This window comes from Pinus tabuliformis, chromosome 4_1, assembly GCF_031772625.1.
Source record: "Pinus tabuliformis cultivar Carrire ecotype Pingquan chromosome 4_1, CPIR1, whole genome shotgun sequence".
Lineage (NCBI taxonomy): Eukaryota > Viridiplantae > Streptophyta > Pinopsida > Pinales > Pinaceae > Pinus > Pinus tabuliformis.
Window position 1 is genome coordinate 311,849,511 of NC_142303.1, and position 19,344 is coordinate 311,868,854.

The 19,344-nt window shown below is 37.5% G+C and overlaps 1 protein-coding gene across 1 annotated transcript; it reads left to right on the plus strand.

The window, feature by feature from the left end:
• The first annotated feature begins 7,192 nt into the window (after positions 1-7,192).
• LOC149175535 (protein LURP-one-related 8-like) lies at positions 7,193-8,677 on the plus strand. Its single transcript, XM_089422876.1, has 3 exons — positions 7,193-7,616; positions 7,702-7,947; positions 8,067-8,677. Exons 1-3 carry the CDS (start codon positions 7,254-7,256, stop codon positions 8,196-8,198), a joined length of 741 nt encoding a protein of 246 aa, XP_089279002.1. The 5' UTR covers positions 7,193-7,253; the 3' UTR covers positions 8,199-8,677.
• The last annotated feature ends 10,667 nt before the right edge of the window (positions 8,678-19,344 follow it).

A 19,344-nucleotide genomic window follows, 5' to 3' on the forward strand; every position in this document is an offset into this window, starting at 1 on the left:
TGATTTTGTTTCCAGGACTGGGATTTGCTTAAAGAGATGTGTGATGTCGCATCATTGGAATTCGACTAAGAAAGAGATTGAAAAGTGGTTAGATCTAAAGATTCAAGAGTTTGCGGCTCAAGAAAATAGGAATCCACGCTTGTCGAAGGAGGATTGGTTGAATAGATATCTGTATATAAAGGTACAAGAAATATTCTTCTACACTTTCCCAATTGAACTATACGAGTGGTTACCTAAACTGACAGGTAGTCAAGGAAGGTGGAATATCGATAGTCCTATAGTGTGGACTCCAGAATTGGTGCGACGACTAGAAGCCTCTGAAAATAAGATCGTGCACCAGGTTGTCTATCATTGGCTTGATCAAATTCTGGGAGTATTTGTTATGGAATTTGTAGTTGACACATCAGTCAACTATAGAAAAGTGGAGTGAAGAATCTTCAAGGGACCGTGAGGTAAGTATTTAAGGTCATTGAATACTTGGATTTAAATGCTATTATGTGAAAAGCAGGTAATGCCATTACCTTGATATTTGGAGCTATGTGAAGTGGAAGATTCTTTAGAAATTGTGAAAGCTCAAAACCATAGTATATCCCTCTGACTGGACCTCCTTCGAGTGCCGACAAAGGGGCAGTGAAGACTACGTTGTGAAGTGTTGTTCAACTAATAACTCAGGGTATTCCTAGAACACATCATCCATCCACTCCACCTCCGCCTCCACCGCCACCACATACTCCTTCACCTACATCTCCATCGCTTCCATTCAACATGGTGAACGTAATGAAAATGCTGATTTTCAAGGGAATAGGAAGTGAAGATCCAAAGCAATTCTGGTTTGTGGCGAATGTTGTATGGACAATGCATCAAATCACTGATGATAATATAAAGAAGGCTCAATTTGTTACTGCCTTGTAGGATCGTGTGCTAACATGGTACATTAAGTATTATGCTGACAATCCTCATGCATCACTAGCAGAAACTCAGAAGACATTGAACAAAGAGTTTAGTAAGCATAAATCTAACTCGCAATTGGGGATTGAATTTAAAGAGATCATGATGAAGGTTGACGAGACACCTTAGGACTTTGATCAGAAGTTGAAGTGCCAGATCATATAGGCTAACATGAAGATCTCCAATAGCTAGCATTGTGACTGGTTGATCACGTCGCTTTTGCCCAATTTGAGAATTTCTCTGTAAAATCAGAGGATAAAACACAGGCAGAAGCCTTGGAGCTCACGATGAGGTTGCACGTATCCCATATTTAGGATACGAACCTAGGCATAAAGCAGATCCACTCACAGTTAGCAAGCCTACACCTAGAATTACATATTTTGAGGAAAGACAAGGAGACTAAGACAAACATGTGTGCAGAATTTTGGTGTTTGAAGTGCAAGGGCCATGGGCACGATAAAGATCATTGTCCTATGTACGCGAATTATATTATAGGGAGGAAATCCTCCTGAAGCTAGAAGCCCTAGCAGGGCCGAGCACGGGGGCTATGCTATGGTGTGCTATTTGTCAAGTTACTAGGCAACATGCAATAGATAACTACCACCTACTTCAGAAGTTTGTTCAGACACCTCAGCAACTGTTTTGTAATTTCTATATATCCATGGGCCACGGTGAGTGCCATTGTCAAAGTTATGAGCTGATGATGGAAGGAACCCCTACTTACCGTATGAAAGAAGAGACTCATACTCCAAATCAAGGTGATAGAGGGGCGAGTAGAGGTTCTCAGTGCCAAGGATGAGGCCGAGGAGAAGGACCTAGTAGAGGTCGTGGTCAGATTATCTGGTAAAACTGCAGACAACCAGGGCACTTTGTGTGAGATTTCCTTAATCCTACCCATCCTCCGTGTCAATACTGTAGATAGTTCGACCATGCCATAGAAGAATATCTAGTGTTAATAGCTAAGATGAAAGAGAAGAAACCGTAGCCTCAGTAGCCTACGCAAAATTTACAAATGATGAGGGCTGAACCCGGCGAGGAGGATCAAAACATTAATATTGTGCTAAGAAGCGGTATGACAACTCGTGCACGTTCTATTTCTTAAGATGGAAGATTGGGACCTCGCGGACCATATAGAGTTTCCACACTTGGTGACCCACAAGTATATGCAAAAAATTTACTATGATGACACGGGGGTTACCTATTCGAGCCCATGAAGTGGGTCTGCTGTGTTGAGTAGTCAGTGTTGCTCAATTTGCTATTAGTGCAACATTATCACCGCTCCCCCATCAACACGATCTGCATACGACAACTCCTCATGCTGGTGCATGATGAGTGCCTATGGCTAGGTGATTCTATCCCCATCATAAACATGTTGATCCATTAGATCACAAAGTTACCTTGCAAAGGGGCGAACGATGCCAAAGAGTTTGGAGGAAAACCAGAGAAAAGGAGTTGGTAGATAAGATGAAGAAGGAATTTGGTCTGATAAAAAAGTTGCGAGTATACTCTATCACATCCATCTTAGACCGGGTAGTACAGTTGGCCACCCAGATTCTAGCAAGTAAATTAATGAGGTAATGTTGGGCAGACAAAGTTTTGGCGCCGCTCATATCGCTCGCATCTAAGTGCATGAAGGGGGTGCAATACAACTTGGCCAATTATCTTTGTCAAGAGTTCCTTGCGAACTGCTGAGAGGCCCAGGAGGGGAGCAGGCCATTTCATTATGCCTAGCTAGTGTTATCAATCGTTCTGGTTGCCTGGAGGTTACCGAAGGATAGCTAGTTTCCTCCACACAAAGAAGAATTGCCCGAGGGAGCATGGTTTTCCTCGTTGTGGGACACAATATTGAGAGTGTATTAAGGAAACAAATATATTTTGGTTTTTGATGGATATGGACCTACACATGGTGGTTAACCAGTGGCCAAGGTTGTCTTCCACCTTGTTTGTGCAGCTATCGGCCTATGCAGAATTTAAAGCTGATTTTCATAGGGTATCGATCAAAGCGTGCAGAGACTCTGAGCAGAAATGGAACCCATTACCTTATATGGTGACGGATACAGAAATCCAGGAAGTTGTGGGACTTTGGCCTCAGGAATGGTGCACGCCTATAGAAGTCGATGCAGGAACAAAGACAGGCACCGAAAGATCTGTTGTGCAAAAGCAAAAGGATATTGCTAAAAAAGCTGCATGCACACTGACAAAACAAAAGAAGAAGGAAGCTACTAAGGCAGCTGCAGAGAAGGCCCGTATGGAGGAGGAGTGCACTGCCAAAGTGCAGGAAGAAAGAGAGTAGAAGGATGATGAGGAGAGCGAGAAGTCTGCTTCTCACCACACTGATGAGAAAGGGTTGTCAGAGCAGGAAGGAGGTGGCAGTTTGGAGAAAAACACTCATTTCATCCTTAAGAGGTGCGCATAGGTGTAGAAAGGTGGACAACAAAAGAAACAAAATTCTGACAAGAAGACGCATATCAATCCCATGATGCTGATAGAGGGCGATCTTGATGAGATCGATGACAAGATTTAGGACACAATGATAGAGGTCTTGCAGCAATTTCAACAATAATACATGCAAATGCTAGGGAGCATCTAAAATTATCTGCACGAGATGCAGGTCTAGGAAAAAAAAATTCTGGTGGATTTCAGGAATGCAAGTTGCGCACAAGTGAGCCTCACGCAGGAGCAGAGTGCAGTCTCAGACATTGAATGACCTCTGGATCTTAGAGTCTTTCCTTTACCAGAAGGGTTAGTTCGTGTAGAATCAGATGATGATCACATAGTGCTCAACACCGTGAAGAATATGGCGTTGAAACTTGCTACATTGTTGCTTCAGATCCTTCATGAGTTGCATCAGGGAGTCTCTGATGAATTGAAAATCAGAGCAGTGCACACTCACTGTTGTCAGTGAGTTTAGACTAAAAAATGAGTATATTTTCATAGAAAAGACTAAGGCACTGAACGAATAAGAGGAATTGTGGACACAATGCGAGAATTTGGTCACAGTATTTAAGTAGGCCTACAAGTCCATCCCTGAGTTGGATATACCAGAAGATGCAGAGGCTTCAGCTAAAGTGCGGAAGTTGGCTATTGTAGTGTGCGTGTCAAAGGAAAAAGTCGATAAGGTGACTTTCAACCTTCAGATGCAAATAGCGGAGCTATAGTTGAAGTTGCAGTTGACCACACCACCAGAGGTTCATGAACAAAGAGAAGTGGTTATCAAAGAACCCATGGCTTACCTAGATGTCGCATTCCATGCTTGCGATCAGATTTTCACTCAGGAAATGGGCCTATGGGATACACTGCAGGAGGATCCTACACTGCAATAGTTAAACACAGAAATCAAGGAAGAACAACATCAATATGATGAGATCAGTACAATAATGCGAACGTTGGCACCAGTCCAGTGCTTCACGCGATTGTAGGAAGGACAAAATTGATGCATATCTAGGAGTTGCAGAAAAAGTGGTCCTTTCTCAGAGCTCGACTTCAGCCTTGAACAGAGGAATCCTGCCAATTTTCACAGAACATTTGTGAGAAGCTGAAAGCAATGCAACATATGCAAAGGACTACGTAATTGGCAGTGGAGGGGCCAACGACAGAGAAATTGGTCCAGGAAGTCTAGCAAGCGGTAGAAGAGAGCACTGCAGAGCTTCCTGAATTAACCAAGGTATTTAGGGATCTCCACTAAAAAGTGGAATAACGAGTTGAATGACTCGAGGGTGAGTCATGATATTTGTGTTGGGGACCTATTGGGATGGGGTCCCATGGGTCAGTTTTGGGCTAGTTAACCCAAATTTTGTATACAGCTTTGTAAAAGATGTAAAGTCTCCGTGATATGTGGAAGCGGAGCGTGTAGCTAAATAAGAGCCAAAGGGGCTTAAACCCCTATTTTGGGTAAATTTTTGAGTCGGTTTTGAGAATCACTGATGTTTCGCGAACCATGTCATTGTATTGAAAAGTCTATAAAAAGTTAAGTCTTAGCGAGTCTTAGAAGTAAGTTTTTGACAAGTTTCGATAAAGAATTGGGGACATTGACGATTTTTTTTTGTCTTGGGCAAGAGCTAGGGCAGGAAGGCGGGAAGGATTTGCTTCCTGCCCTTAGATAGAGAAGGGAAGGCTCCCGTAGCTCAGTGCAAAGGAGGCCTAGGTAGAGTCTGCAGCTGAGTGTGTGAACCCCTATAGCTGCATGCCCTAGGTAGAGAATCTATAATTTGTTAATTGAAGGTCAATAAAGAATACTTTTTGACGAATTACTATGTATTTCCATTGCATTTTTTTATATTGTATGTTGCCAATTAATGTTATGCTTTATGGAATAATGATTGAATGCTACGTGACTTTACCGAATCTATCTTAAGAACATATGAAATGAATGCTTAGTCACTTCTGCAAAGTTACAGGTTGTTCTTCTTATGTTTTCCAATGAATTAAGTATACCTATGCAAAATTTGGTCTAGGGTTACTTGTTGATGCGCAGAAGTAGATAAATTGACTATTTTAGGTCTGCAATTGCTAATCGCAAGCTTTCGCGAAAGTCTGGAAACCGGTTAACCTAGTTGTTGTAAAAGAGCCCTAGGAGGTTATCAATTTGCACAGAAGCAGATCCAAGGTACTCAAAGACATCAAATTCATCTCTCGAAGCAAAAACATGGTTCTTGCATCCCCCAATACTGCTTCGGGTGAACTGCAACCTGCACTACACGTGTTATTGCCGAAAGGACCAACAATGTAGCTTTTGTTGGTTGGCGCAACTAACTCTGAACCTGGATCAAGATCCCCTAAGCCAACACATAGTATTAGTACTAAAGATATTATTGTTAATATTAGTTTTATAAGAGTTAGTTTTAATAATCTTATTATTTGAATAGTAATATTATTAATGTGATAGAAATTTTATTTAATTGATGGTTGTTAATTACTAATAATTTAAAATAAAGTTATAATTTATTTAATCTCTAAGATTTTTTTAAAATATTGGAAATGTGAAATATATCATTAGATAAGTGTTTTGAACCTTATTTACCATCTATTTACCATTTCCTTAGCTAACAAGAGGTGCAATTCATATTAGTATGTAGCACCCAAGTTATAGATTATGCTCTAGGAAAAATTGCATACAATATTATAACTTACAATAGTCAAGGCTAAATTAATAGCGGCAGAAAATCAAATCCTATAAATTAAGTTGTGAAGTGAATGAATTGATTGTTTGCCTAGGCACAAGGATTTGCATAATGCTAAATTAATAGTGGCAAATATGAAAATCAAATCTTATAAAATCTTATAAATTGAGATGTGAAGTGGATAAATTAATTGTTTCCCTACGCACAAGGATTTGCAAAAAATTTGGTGGGTAATAACCACGAGCAAGTATACACATTTATAATTTCACTTCTAATAATTTGTTATAAAAACATAAGTAATTGTGGAAAGTAAATACTTATAAGTATATTTATTTGCTTTTTATTACTATCCATTTCTACGCAAAGACTTGCTTAAATTATCATGCTAAGAATAGTAAATATGTTATTTAAGCATGTCTAAACCATTTTCAAGAATTTTATTTTTAAACGGTTTTCTCTAATAAAAAATCATCACACAAATATCTAAATATATTAATAAATATTACAATCATATACATAAATCATGACATAAAATATGTATAAAGTTACCTATTCAAACTATAATTTTTTTTTAATAATACTAAAATAATATTTATTTTTGAAAGTTAAAATAAATATTAGAATAATAAGCTTCAACAAAAAGTGCTTTTTCAAAAGAATAATAACTAATTTATTATTTATTATTTATTATTTTATTTTATTTAATAAAATAAAAATTGACATTAGTTTGTTTATGAATTAAAAAATATTACGAATAAGTTATGGTTTTATAGATATATGGTATCATTAATAGTTTTATTGATATATGGTGTTATTAATGGATAGTATTTGTCCATAGTATCCTTAAAAAAATACCTATTTACAATTTATAGGAAGGTGGAATAAATCTCCATACTCAACAATATTAATTTCTGTTAGTTGAATCCAGGTGGAATGGTTTTATAAATATGTGGTATCTATGGTATTTGCCCATAGTATCATAGTATTGTTTAAAAAAACACTTACAGAAAAGTGTTATAAATCTCCATGCTCAACAATATTAATTTATGTAAGTTGAATCGAGGTTGAAGTCTCTACGACGTCCTCTTCATCTCCGTGCATTGGTGATCGAATTTTCGAAGAATGCCTCAGGTGCATGATCGTGTCTTCTCCCAACAAAAGGAGTTTCAGTTCCCACGGGTAACCATGATATGTTTTGAATCCTGGTTGAAGTGGCTCCGACCTCCTCTTCATCCACGTGCATTGGTGATCGAGCCAGGAAGGATGCCGCTCGTGCATCCTCGTGTCTCATCCCAACAAGGGGTTTCAGTTTCCACTGGCGACCGTCATAAGTTTTGTGCAGAGCACTGTCGCTCTCCCTCTCCCGCTTTCTCTCCTGCGACCTTCACAGTTTGGAAGAGATCTCTCATGTTCAATGCCAATGGTTTCAATGTCTTTGATTCCTTAGGAAAACTGGTATTCAGAGTTGATAATTACTCGTCTCATGCCAAACGCCTACTCTTTCTCATGGATTCTGTGGGGAACATTCTTCTCACTATCCGCCACAAGGTATTTTTGAATTCCGATGTCATGCACATTGAACGCATTTTATAGGTTTTCTCATGTTGACTGAAAACGTTTGTGGGTTTTGCAGAAATTGAGTTTTAACGATCGATGGGAAGCATTTAAAGGAGATTCTTATGGGTGTGGGATTAAGCCAGCATTTAGCGTTGTACAGTCTGTGTTGGCACTCTTTTCGAACAGACCCTATGCCAAAGTAGTGTTAAACCCTATAGAGAGACGGAATACGAATCTTTGCGACTATGAAATCGAGGGATCCCGCTGCGAACCAAGCTCCAAATTCACTGTATTTGGGGCCTCTCGAGAAATTATTGCTCAGGTTTGCTCTTCTCGAACATAACTTAATCGATAATGATATTCGTTTTGATTATTAATGTATAGTAGGGTCGGGTGTATTCGGTAGGCGACAGGTATTCAATCACTCCGTCAATGGTGCAGGTAACACGAAAACAAGCGAAAACGGGCATCATGTTAGGAAACGATGTTCTCAGCCTTGTTGTGCAGCCTGGAATCGACCAAACCTTCGTAATGGGGCTCATCATTATTTTCATTCAGATTATTAGCAGGTAATCCTAGTTCAGAAATGCCCATCTGAATAAGGCAGCAACAATAAAACTAGAGAGTTACAATGGACAGGGAAAACAATTCCCATAACATTCAGGTAACAGCTTACTGAGAAGCCATAGCCATTATCAGCAGAGAATATGACCATGCCTGAACATGAGGAGCTGTCAGTTCATGTTCCCCATCCTTTCCATGGGAGTGGTGTAGAGGAGAACAATGCCAGAGAGCTATCCCCCTCCACGGAGACAGAGTCAATAGAGAATCCTTCAAGGGGGTGATAGAGTAGTTTCAAATGCACTTATACCAGTATTATTGTTGGATGCAAGGATGAACTTGGACGCCCTTTCATTCTGAGTCTTTCTAGTGAAGTTTGAATCTGAAATGTGATGTGAACTAAACCTATAGAAACCGAATGATATACATTTCATGAGTAAACTAACTTATATTTATCAGAAGAGGTTGATGCTCAATCAAAGCTGAATGTATGACTGGCACGATTGATTATTTGCTTCAGAAGAGGTTGAGGCTCACTCAAAGCTAAATGTATGACTGGCGAGATTGATTATTGTTTCAGGGATTTCAGTAAAATAATGTAGAATAACTGTCATTTGTAACATATCTTCTGTTCGAATCCCAATGGCAATCCCTTCATCAAGTCTCCACTTTCAAGTAAAATAGTGTAGGATACATTATTATCATTTGTAACAGATTCTCGAAAGAGACTTATTCTTCAGGTGGTGGGAGCTGTACTTGGTTTCCATTGCTGTCATTAATATAAAGCTTCTGTTTCAAACTTCCAAACAAGTTTATGCTATGGATTCCAAACAAAAAGTAATTATTCTTATTATCAGCGGCCAATTTAGGGCCACCAAACTTCGACTGAATTTGAAATGGCCACGCAGAAATTGCCAGCCCCTGGTTTATATTAATTTTGTTTTACAATTCAGATGGTTCTCTTCATATCACTGAAGAGAGCGAATATATTTTCCAATAACGTGCATATTCATATGAATGGTTTTTCTCTGGGATTCCATGCATGATATCCATCGAAATGCGATGCCTTATTTTAATTTGTTAAATTTTTTTTTTTTTTAATTCGAAAGAGAAAAACGGTTACAGATATATGTGACAGTTCCATTGCTTAGAATCATTTAACACATAATATTAATGGCATAAAAAATGCATGTGCTTTGTATCTTTTTATCAGTCTACTCTCCTTCTATCATCTATTTTGTAAAACGTAGATCCTGTATTTGTATGAAACTATATAATCCCCTGTTGTTGTGTCAAAATAGAGCAGATTGTGACCTCTTATATTTTCATCAAAAGCCTCCCCAAAATTTATAGCATAGTTGATGGGAAATATAAAAATTCTTTCTCCTAAAAATAATTAATGTTGCTAATATTAATCATGATATCTGCAATCATATTATGTTTTATATGATCAAATTGTATGTGTTGGAAAGTACTTGTCAGGATACACTTAGTTTGGCACTATGGGAGGATTAAACAAAATATAGTCCTTGACTCAGTGTATCATGTTCTTGGCATCTCCATATACCTTTAAGCTCTCCAATAGTAGCCATTTTTCTGCTATAAGTACCCCCATAAAGCTATAATGTGTGCTCTATTGTTAGTACCATGGCCTCCATCCCACCAGAAATTGAAATAGTTATCTGGCTTTAGTACTATGAATGCACCACATCCTCATTTCCTAAGTGAACATGCCCCATGAACAAATTCCATAGGAAAGTCATGAATCTGCCTCTTAGTTGGTCCAATTTCGCTGAAATATGCCACTACCTTAATCACATCTTCTTGGACCACAGTCCCTTTTTGTTCAAATGTGAAGGGTCAAGTGGACAATATTATGTATAATGGTAAGGTTTGATTTTGATGATGAGAGATGAACCAATAGTATAGACAAAATTCCAAGGTCTGATGTTGTCTACTTGGAGTGATATTCAATGTCTAAGGAACCCTATCGACAGAGCCACAACATATGGGCAATGTTGCAAGATCCCAAAACTTAATAATTTTAACAAATCTAGCACAATTTAGTGTTCTAGTTAAGAATGCTTGCAATCAAAACACCAAACACAACATGATCTCGAAACACAACCTTTATTTATATTATTAACTGAAGAAAACCACAGATGCCCATATAATAATATCATAGCTCCTGCAATGGTATGCACTACTTCTCATCAAAAGAGAGAAAAAAAATTAGAGCACAATCGTGGATATCTGATGGATCCATGAGACAAATCACACCAATGGGGTTTTCATCCCTAGGATCAAACCGGAAATGGGAATGCCAAGTTCTCAAGAAAAACACAATAAGATAGATAAATTCGTGATGATCCAAAATCCTAGCTCCTCTCCCTTTTAATAGGCTCAAGGGACTCTCTAAAAACCTTGTTTTATTATTTTCCTTCAAAAAACGAAGGCAAATACTATGGGCGGATCCCATGGGTAAATACCATGGCTAGATTCTGTCCATTTTGACACTATCAAGAAAAGGGAATATTACAAATCCTCCTGCTCAAAGATTGTTTTCCCTCAAGCTATCCACATCTTGTCCACAACAAAAGCATATGTATACTGATACATGGATCCCATACAAACCAATGTGTTATTCCATGCCTCCATGGTAGATAATCCTAAATGGATCCTTCGATACCTTGATCCCAACCAATCCTCTGGCTAATCCTACCCTGAATAGATTCACCTGGATCCCAACCAATCCTCTGGCCAATCCTACCCTGAATAGATTCACCTGGATCCCAACCAATCCTCTGGCCAATCCTACCCTGAATAGATTCACCTAGATCCCAAAACCACCTAATTCTTGGGACCTGTGGTTTATGATACCATCTTAGGCCTCCATCATTGCCCGTGCCTAAGTGCCCAAGCTGCAATATGCCCTTGGCTAAGGGTATCCTCTTAGGAATCATCCCATCAATAGACTTCCAATTCATAATCTCTCGCCAATCCATCCCATGAGAACGATCTAATGCATGAATGCATGTACATGGAATAAGTCTATTATGTTGTTTTCTCTTGATGCTCAACTCATGTGGCTCTACTTAGTCACCCAACATGATCCATTTGGAGAACTATGCCCTTCTGTCCCCAATGTATAAAGGCAGGTTGGTAGTGCAGCAAGCATTATCTATATACTCCTATAGAGGCTTGCTTTGGAACTCCCCACTATACTTCTATTTCTACCTTGTGAGGGACTTGAGTCATTCCTCAACACTAGACAACTTGGTCATTGATTCGTCACTTACCCCTATGAGCTCCTCAATTTTCCTATTCTCTCGTAAGAAAGTGTCTAAGACTGTCCAGAATTTTTGCTTCAACATCATAAGGTTTGTCTTGAGATGCATGATCTTTTCCCAAAAGTCTTCAACTGGTAATTTTGGTGCCCTCTTGAACGCCTTTGTATTTGTCTACACCGGATGCTCAGCTATTATAGCTCCATCTTGAACCTTTCACTAACTCTCTAGAAATGGTTCATCCTGCATACTATATTTGTCATGTTGCCCCTCATGATCATGCTTATCATGCTGGTTTATTACTATTGGCTCCTCACTTAAGTCTCTTTCATTTTCTTCTTCCTGGCCTTCTCCACATGTGGGGACAATTTGTTGTTCACCCTCTTTGGTTGTCAAACATGGATGTGCTAGTGGACTGTTATCTATTCTCGATTTCCCATACTCTTTTTGGATGTCCTCCTAGATATCTACGGACACAACTGTACAAGAGTTTACCACATCGGTAGGAGGAATTATCTCCTTCCTTTCCCCATGTACTTTGTTAAGCTCAATGGTTATCATCAGCTTGTCCTACAAGTTTCTTTGGGAAACATTGTGTTGTTGCTCACCATTTGTACTTGACTGCTCAGATCCTTCATGGGTGCTCTCTTGAAAATCGATGAATACAACTATAGATGGATCCCCATGATCTGAAGGAGTCTCCAATTGTTTTGCCCTTGTTGCCTCTTTATCACTTGGACATGAATGGTTAAGTGCCCAAGGTCCCTTGTAGATAAAACATAGTCCCCTCCTTCATAGTTCATTCTTGCTGCAGATTTTAAAACCTTTGTTCTTGCTTCCTCCATCAATTGTTTTAAGCTCCTTCTTAGTCAACACCCTTTTCAGCAATTTTATGTTTTGCATGACCAACTTATCCACTACATCATAGGCAGTTGATGATACAATTAGTTCATTCCCCCAAATGGTCAAAAATTTGGATATTAGTGTCTCATAGATGCAGACATATCGTTCTAGGAACAAGGAAACAATATTTGCATGCTTGTTTTCACATGATCTCAATGAGCTGAGGTAATTCTAGTGTATAATTTCTCAAATACTTAAAAGATTAAGTCATCACATTCCATATTCAACATGAAGGTGCCAAAGCTAAACTCTACCATGAGTTCTAAGATTTGGCATTGCTTATGAAAGGTAGGAAGCATGATTTTATCCAACCCTTTAAGGAATTCTACTATGAGCTGCAATATATCTCTTATGATATCATTATTATAAGGAAGTAGTGGCGATGTTAAAGCAATGATCCTACTAAGACAACAAACAACTGCGAGTCTCACTTCTTCACGAGGATGCTCCCAGAGTTTGGGTTGTATTCATTAGGGGAATTCTGAGGTCTAAAATGAGCCTCCTAAGGAAATTATAAAATAGTAGTGGAAATAATAAAATAATATTTGATTAGTTCATCAAATTTTAGAGGGAAAAAAGAAAAACCTATTTTTTGAACTCGTATTTTCAACTTATCTCCCTATGGGTTTACTCAAATTTCGAGCAGAAACTCTTTCTGGATGCAAAATTTGATTCCTCATTCGAGGAGTACCCATGTTGCATACCTTTGATGGACCTTGCTACATGCAAAATGAGAAATACATGAAAAACGTGATTGCAATCACTTTTTTCATGTATTTCTCATTTTTCGTGTAGGAGGGTCCATCGAAAGTATGCAACATGGGTATTCCTTGGATGAGGCATTAAAGTCTGCAACCAATGAGTACTCTCGCTCAGAATTTGAGTAAAACCTTAAGGAGATAAGTTGAAATTACAAGTTGAAAAAGTAGTTTTATTATTTTATTATTTTTAATCTTTTCGCTTTTTTACTCCAAAAATGGTGAATCATGCTCATGGCTGACATCATCATCTTGAATCCTACTAGTTCTTATAAATTTTATTTTTGTTGTACATTTTTCTTAGGAGACCCATTTTAGACCTCAAAATTCCCGTAATGAATGCAAGCATGGATGGCTTGACAACCCAACTTACGTTTTTCCATTCTCGCTGCCCCACCCTAGACAACTATCTCTCTAATTCCTCCAACTTATGAAGGTCTATGTTTGACTTTGTTCATTGTAATTCAGATCCAAGTGTGAAGATACACTTTCCTTTTACATATTCCTTCCTGATATCCTTTAACCGTTGAAGGATAACATGGACCTCACAAAATAAAGGCCCATTTTACTATTCTTACTTTTGATCTGTAAGTCATTGCCATTTTTTATCTGCATAAGTAGTATATCCTAGAGGACTAGTTGATATATTACCATGTTGATTCCCTAGGCCTTTCCAAAAGTAAAGTGATGACATTATGGCTTAGTCTTCTCTTTTCTCGAATTTCTTCAATAAAATCGTTTTACACCCTTTTGAGAAATTGATCTACTAGCCTTGAAAGAAAACAAATGATAAATATTTGACCTCTATAAGGAAATTGAACACCTCCAAGTAATAGTGGAGAAAATAATAAACCAGTGAATGAGTTTCTGATATATACATGTTGTCTAGAATTTATGACTTGTACATATATTTCAATATAGAAAGAAACTATATTTGACTTCTTTTCAAGGAAACCTCCGTCTGGTCTAAGTACAAGATTGCTAATGTTTTGGTCCTGAGCTGTAAGTGCAAGTAGATTCAACCCACAATTTTTGCACAAGACAACTCAATAAGGTTGCTACAAGCATAAAAAGGTTCTTCTGATTTGGTCTTTATATCTAGAGAAATAACTTGATGCATATCATAATACCTCCAATAAGTCGACCTCTGTGAACAACACTTCATATAAATACTGGGTGCGACCTATTGTAGGATTACAATGTAGCCCACTAATGAAAACCAGACCACACAATTCTAATTGACTTCCTATTCAGACAACACTAAACATGAACAAATGGGGCGATCTTCTATTGCATTTAGAATGCAACCCACCAATCAAAAAAATGTTACACAACACTACATATGAGTTGAGAGAGTGACATGCTAGAGTATTTAGAATGTGGTCAACTAAGGAAACAAGGTCACAGAATTCGAGTCAAATTCCTATGAAATGTAGCCCAATAAGATCACAAAATTCTAGTCTGTGGCCTTGTTAACATGGTTGCATAGAGAAGGGACCAGTGAGCTATAATGATGATGACAATTCGATCTAGAGTAAATCGATTAATCCTCCCTTTGAAAAAAATATTGCGGCTTGAAGGTTTGATGATAGGTATCGATCTTGGTATATGACATTCCTCGAATAATTATGAACTCAGTCCTAATGTTGGATCAATAAATTGCACATGGCTTCCTTCTATCAAATTAAGTTGCCACTTCTGAAATGGATATGGTAAGATACAACCAATCCAATATTTGACCTCCCTGAGAACTGAAGTGTTGAAAGTAATTATAAATAAATGCACCAGTGAGTTTAGCCTTCCCTGTGGATAAGATGGGAATGGATGGTTCGATCCCACTCTAAAATGAATAATCCACCCAAGAAAAAATTCCTTCCCAATGAATGATACATCCTCAAGTATTCAACTTTTGTAAATTTGAATGATTCTTTCTCAAAACTACTTCCAACACACAATTATTTTGGCTTCAGGAAACATTGTTAAAGCACAATTGATTTGGATTAATAAACCACTACAAATGTCTTTAGGAATTTTCCTTTTATACGCACATGTAACTCGCTCTTATGACAATTGAAATGTAGCTAATGGAGGTTACACAACAAGAAAGAAATGAAACCGAAAGAAAACTAAATTCAACCACACAAGTAATAACTCAGGATTTACGTGGTAAAATCCTAACAGAGTGTCAAGGAAACATCCACAGGGCAAGGATTGGTATCTCTGTTTAATCAATAAATGATTATCCTTACAATAGTTTGGGCATTCATCAGTTTTATATATGAGCCTCAGTTACATAACTGTTGAGTCGATATGAAACTAACTTGTCAATAACTAATATAATTTACCCAAATTTACATTAATTAGTTGTCAACTACCAACAAAATCCACCTTGACAACAATTTTCCTAATCTCTTTCCCATTCCCATTCATCATCTTTTCTGCAAGCCAAGAGAAGCTAAACACCATCGCAGCTTCTCTACTATAACTGGCTTTGTGAATATGTCTGCACAATTCTCTCATTCATGGACCTTTTAGAGAGCTACTTTTCTACCATCGATCACTTGTATCAGAAAATGATACCTTACATCAATGTGCTTGGTTCTGCTGTGATAAGCAGGATTTGTAGCCAAGTGAATAGCACTTTGACTATCATAAAGTACATTCACTTTCTCCTATGTCCTTCCAATCTCATCAAGTAGACCCTTTAACCAGATTTCTTCTTTACTGGTATTTGAAACAACTATATATTCTTCTTCGGTAGTGGACAATGTGATTGTTTCTTGAAGCTTTCACATCCAACTAATTGCTCCACCTGCAAGAGTAAAGACATAACTTGTAGTAGATCTTCTTTCGTCCAAATCACCTGCATAATTAACATCTACATATCCGCAGACTGATCCTTCACTGCCATTAAAGATCATGCAATGGTTACTTTTGCCTCTTAGATATCGAAGCACCCATTTCACTGATCGCCAATGTTCTTTACCTGGATTTACCATGAACCTGCTGACAACTCCAACTGCATGTGAAATTTTGGGTCTTGTAGATACCATTGCATACATTAAGTTTCCTACAACATTTGCATATGGTACATGAGACATATACTGCTTTTCTTCATCATTTCTAGGACTCAAAACTGAAGAAAGCTTAAAATGGGAAGCTAATGGAACATTAATAGGTTTCACATTGTTCATACAGAAATTTTCAAGTACTTTCTCCACATACTTCTGTTGTGATAACCAAAACTTACCATTTTTCCTATCTCTATGTATCTCCATGCCCAAGATATGTTTTGCTACTCCAAAATCCTTCATATCAAATGTCCTAGAGAGCTGAGCCTTTAACCTGTTGATCTCTTCCATGCTTTTGCTTGCAATAAGCATATCGTCAACATACAAAGCTAAGATAATGAATATGCCATTGAAAATTTTGAAGTATAGACAATGATCATACTCACTTCTAATAAAGTTTTGACTCACCATGAAGGAGTAAAACTTCTTGTACCATTGTCTGGGAGACTGCCTCAGACCATACAATGATTTCCTGAGCTTGCAAACTAATCTTCTACTGTGATATTGTACAAAACCTTTTGGTTGTTCCATATATAACTCTTCATTCAAATCACCATGTAGAAAAGTTTTCTTAACAACTAACTGTTCTAACTCAAGATTAAGTAATGCAGTTAGTGCCAACACAATATGAATAGAAACAATTTTTACAACTGGTGAAAAAATCTCATGAAAGTTGATACCTTCAACCTGAGAGTACCCTTTTGCTACCAGTCTCACATTATACCTTTCGATACTTCCATCAACTTTTTGTTTTAGTTTGAAGACCCATTTGCACACAACAACACTTGTCCCTTCAGGAAGTTCTACAAGATCCCAGGTATTGTTCTTGGCTAAGGAATCTGTTTCTTCTTCCATAGTCGTTCTCCATTTTTTGCTATCTATATCATCTACTGCTTCCTGATAACAAGAACATTCCCCATCTTCAGTATCAAAGCAAAATATGAAGCAGAATCTTCATACCTTTTGGGATTTTTCCTTTCCCTTTTAGGCCTTCTTAGAGTGACTGGTTGCTGAACTGGTTTAGAAACTTCAACAACTTCCTTTGTATCTTCAACACCTTTTTCTCCAGAAGCCTCTTCTTCCTTTTGACTATCACCAAAAATCTAGCCTCCAACTGAACTTGTTGATTTGGCGATACCTGTTCCTGTTCAATTCTTTCAACATTTGGTTTTAAAAGAGAAAATTCATCAAATGTTACATCTCTACTAATGACTATCTTCCGCAATGTAGGATTCCACAACCTGTATCCTTTCACTGCATAGTCAAACCCAACAAAGACATAACATTTCAATTTTGGATCTAATTTTGAACAATGATTTTTAGGAATAAGAGAATAAGCATCACAACCAAATATCCTTAAATGTGAATAATCACAAGACTGACCTGTCCAAACTTCTTCACGAATTTTACAATTAATTGCTACTGAAGGTGATCTATTAGCTAAATAACAAGCAATGGATACTGCTTCTGCCCAAAACTCCTTTTGCAATTTAGCATTGTTGATCATGCTTCTGGCTCTTTCCATAAGAGTCTGATTCATTGATTCAGAAACACCATTTTGTTGAGGAGTATAAACAACAATTTTGTGTCTAACAATTCCTTCATCCTTACAGTATTGTTCAAATTATATTGAAGTGAATTCACCACCATTGTCAGTTCTTAAACGTTTAATTGATTTTCCTGTTCTTTTCTCTACCATTGCTTTAAATTGTTTAAAGATATTAAATACACCAGCTTTCTTTTTCAACATAAAGACCGAAACTTTACGGGAGAAATCATCAATAAATGCTAAAAAATATAGAGCACCTCCATATGATACAACACAAGATGATCCCCACAGATCAGAATGAATATAGTCTAAAATATCTTTACTATTATGATTTCCAATTTTAAGTCTTTGTTTACACCATTTTCCATACACACAATGTTTACAGAAATCCAACTTCAAAGATTTCAGATTGGGAAGATATTTACTTTTCATGATTATCTGAAGGCCTTTCTCGCTCATGTGACCCAATCGCCAATGCCATAGGCAAGTACATACTTCTTCTTTTTCAGACACAATCACTGCTTCATTGATCTGAGTACTTCCTTTGAGTCTCTAAAGATTTCCGACCTTTTTTGCTTTCATAACAACTAGGGTGCCTTTAAAGACTTTCAACACTCCATTCTGACCTATCAAATTATAACCATCCGAATCCAACACTCCCAAAGAAATAAAATTTTTCTTCAAATCAGGTACATGTCTAACACTAGTTAATGTTCTAACTATGTTATCATACATTTTAATCCATAAATTTCCCATCCCAACAGTCTCACTTGATACATTATTACCCATAAACAGAGAACTACCATTTACATTTTCATATGAAGTAAACCAATCTCTGTGTGGACACATGTGATGAGAAGCACCAGAGTTTAATAGCCAGCTTTCTAAACATTGAGAGACATTACATGCAGGTGAAGTTTCATCTATCATACATAATTCTTCAACAGATAAAACTTCGTCTATCATACTTGAATCAACCTCATTTGCTTCTTTCTTTGGGTTATAAGATTCTTTTTGTTTCCAACAGTCTTTCTTCAGGTGTCCAATTTTATTGCAGTGCCAACATTTTGGCTTACACTTCTTTTCCTTTGATTTAGATCTGGAAGACCCCCTTGTTTTTTCTCCTCTTTCCTTTAACCGTCCTCTAGCTATCGTGGCTTTTGATGCATCTGTTTCAATACTAGATTTCCTTCGTACTTCTTTGGACAAGAGAGCTCCCACAACTGATTCAAATTTCAAAGAACTAGTGGTGCTCAAACTGATTGAAGTTATGAAGTGATCGCATGATTCAGGCAGAGAACCCAACAAGGTTATAGCTTTGTCTTCTTCCTGAATTTTAACTTCCATATCCGTTAATTGGCATATAAGTGTATTAAAAACATTCAAATGTTCTGCAACTTTTTAACCCTCCTTCATTCGAAGACTGTACATTTGTCTTTTCAAATAAATTCTATTGGTTAATGACTTTGTCATATATAGTTTTTCTAGTTTTTCCCATAAACCTGAAGCTGTACTCTCTTCAACAATGTTGAAGAGAACTTCATCCGCGAGGCATAACCTCATGGTACCGAGAGCTCGGGCATCCAAATC

Excerpts from the sequence above, each read along its gene's own strand:
- LOC149175535 (XM_089422876.1), top strand. The coding sequence starts at position 7,254 with ATGATATGTTTTGAATCCTGGTTGAAGTGGCTCCGACCTCCTCTTCAT. Across the intron at positions 7,617-7,701 it reads TTCTCACTATCCGCCACAAG|AAATTGAGTTTTAACGATCG; the intron begins GTATTTTTGAAT and ends TGGGTTTTGCAG. Across the intron at positions 7,948-8,066 it reads CTCGAGAAATTATTGCTCAG|GTAACACGAAAACAAGCGAA; the intron begins GTTTGCTCTTCT and ends TCAATGGTGCAG.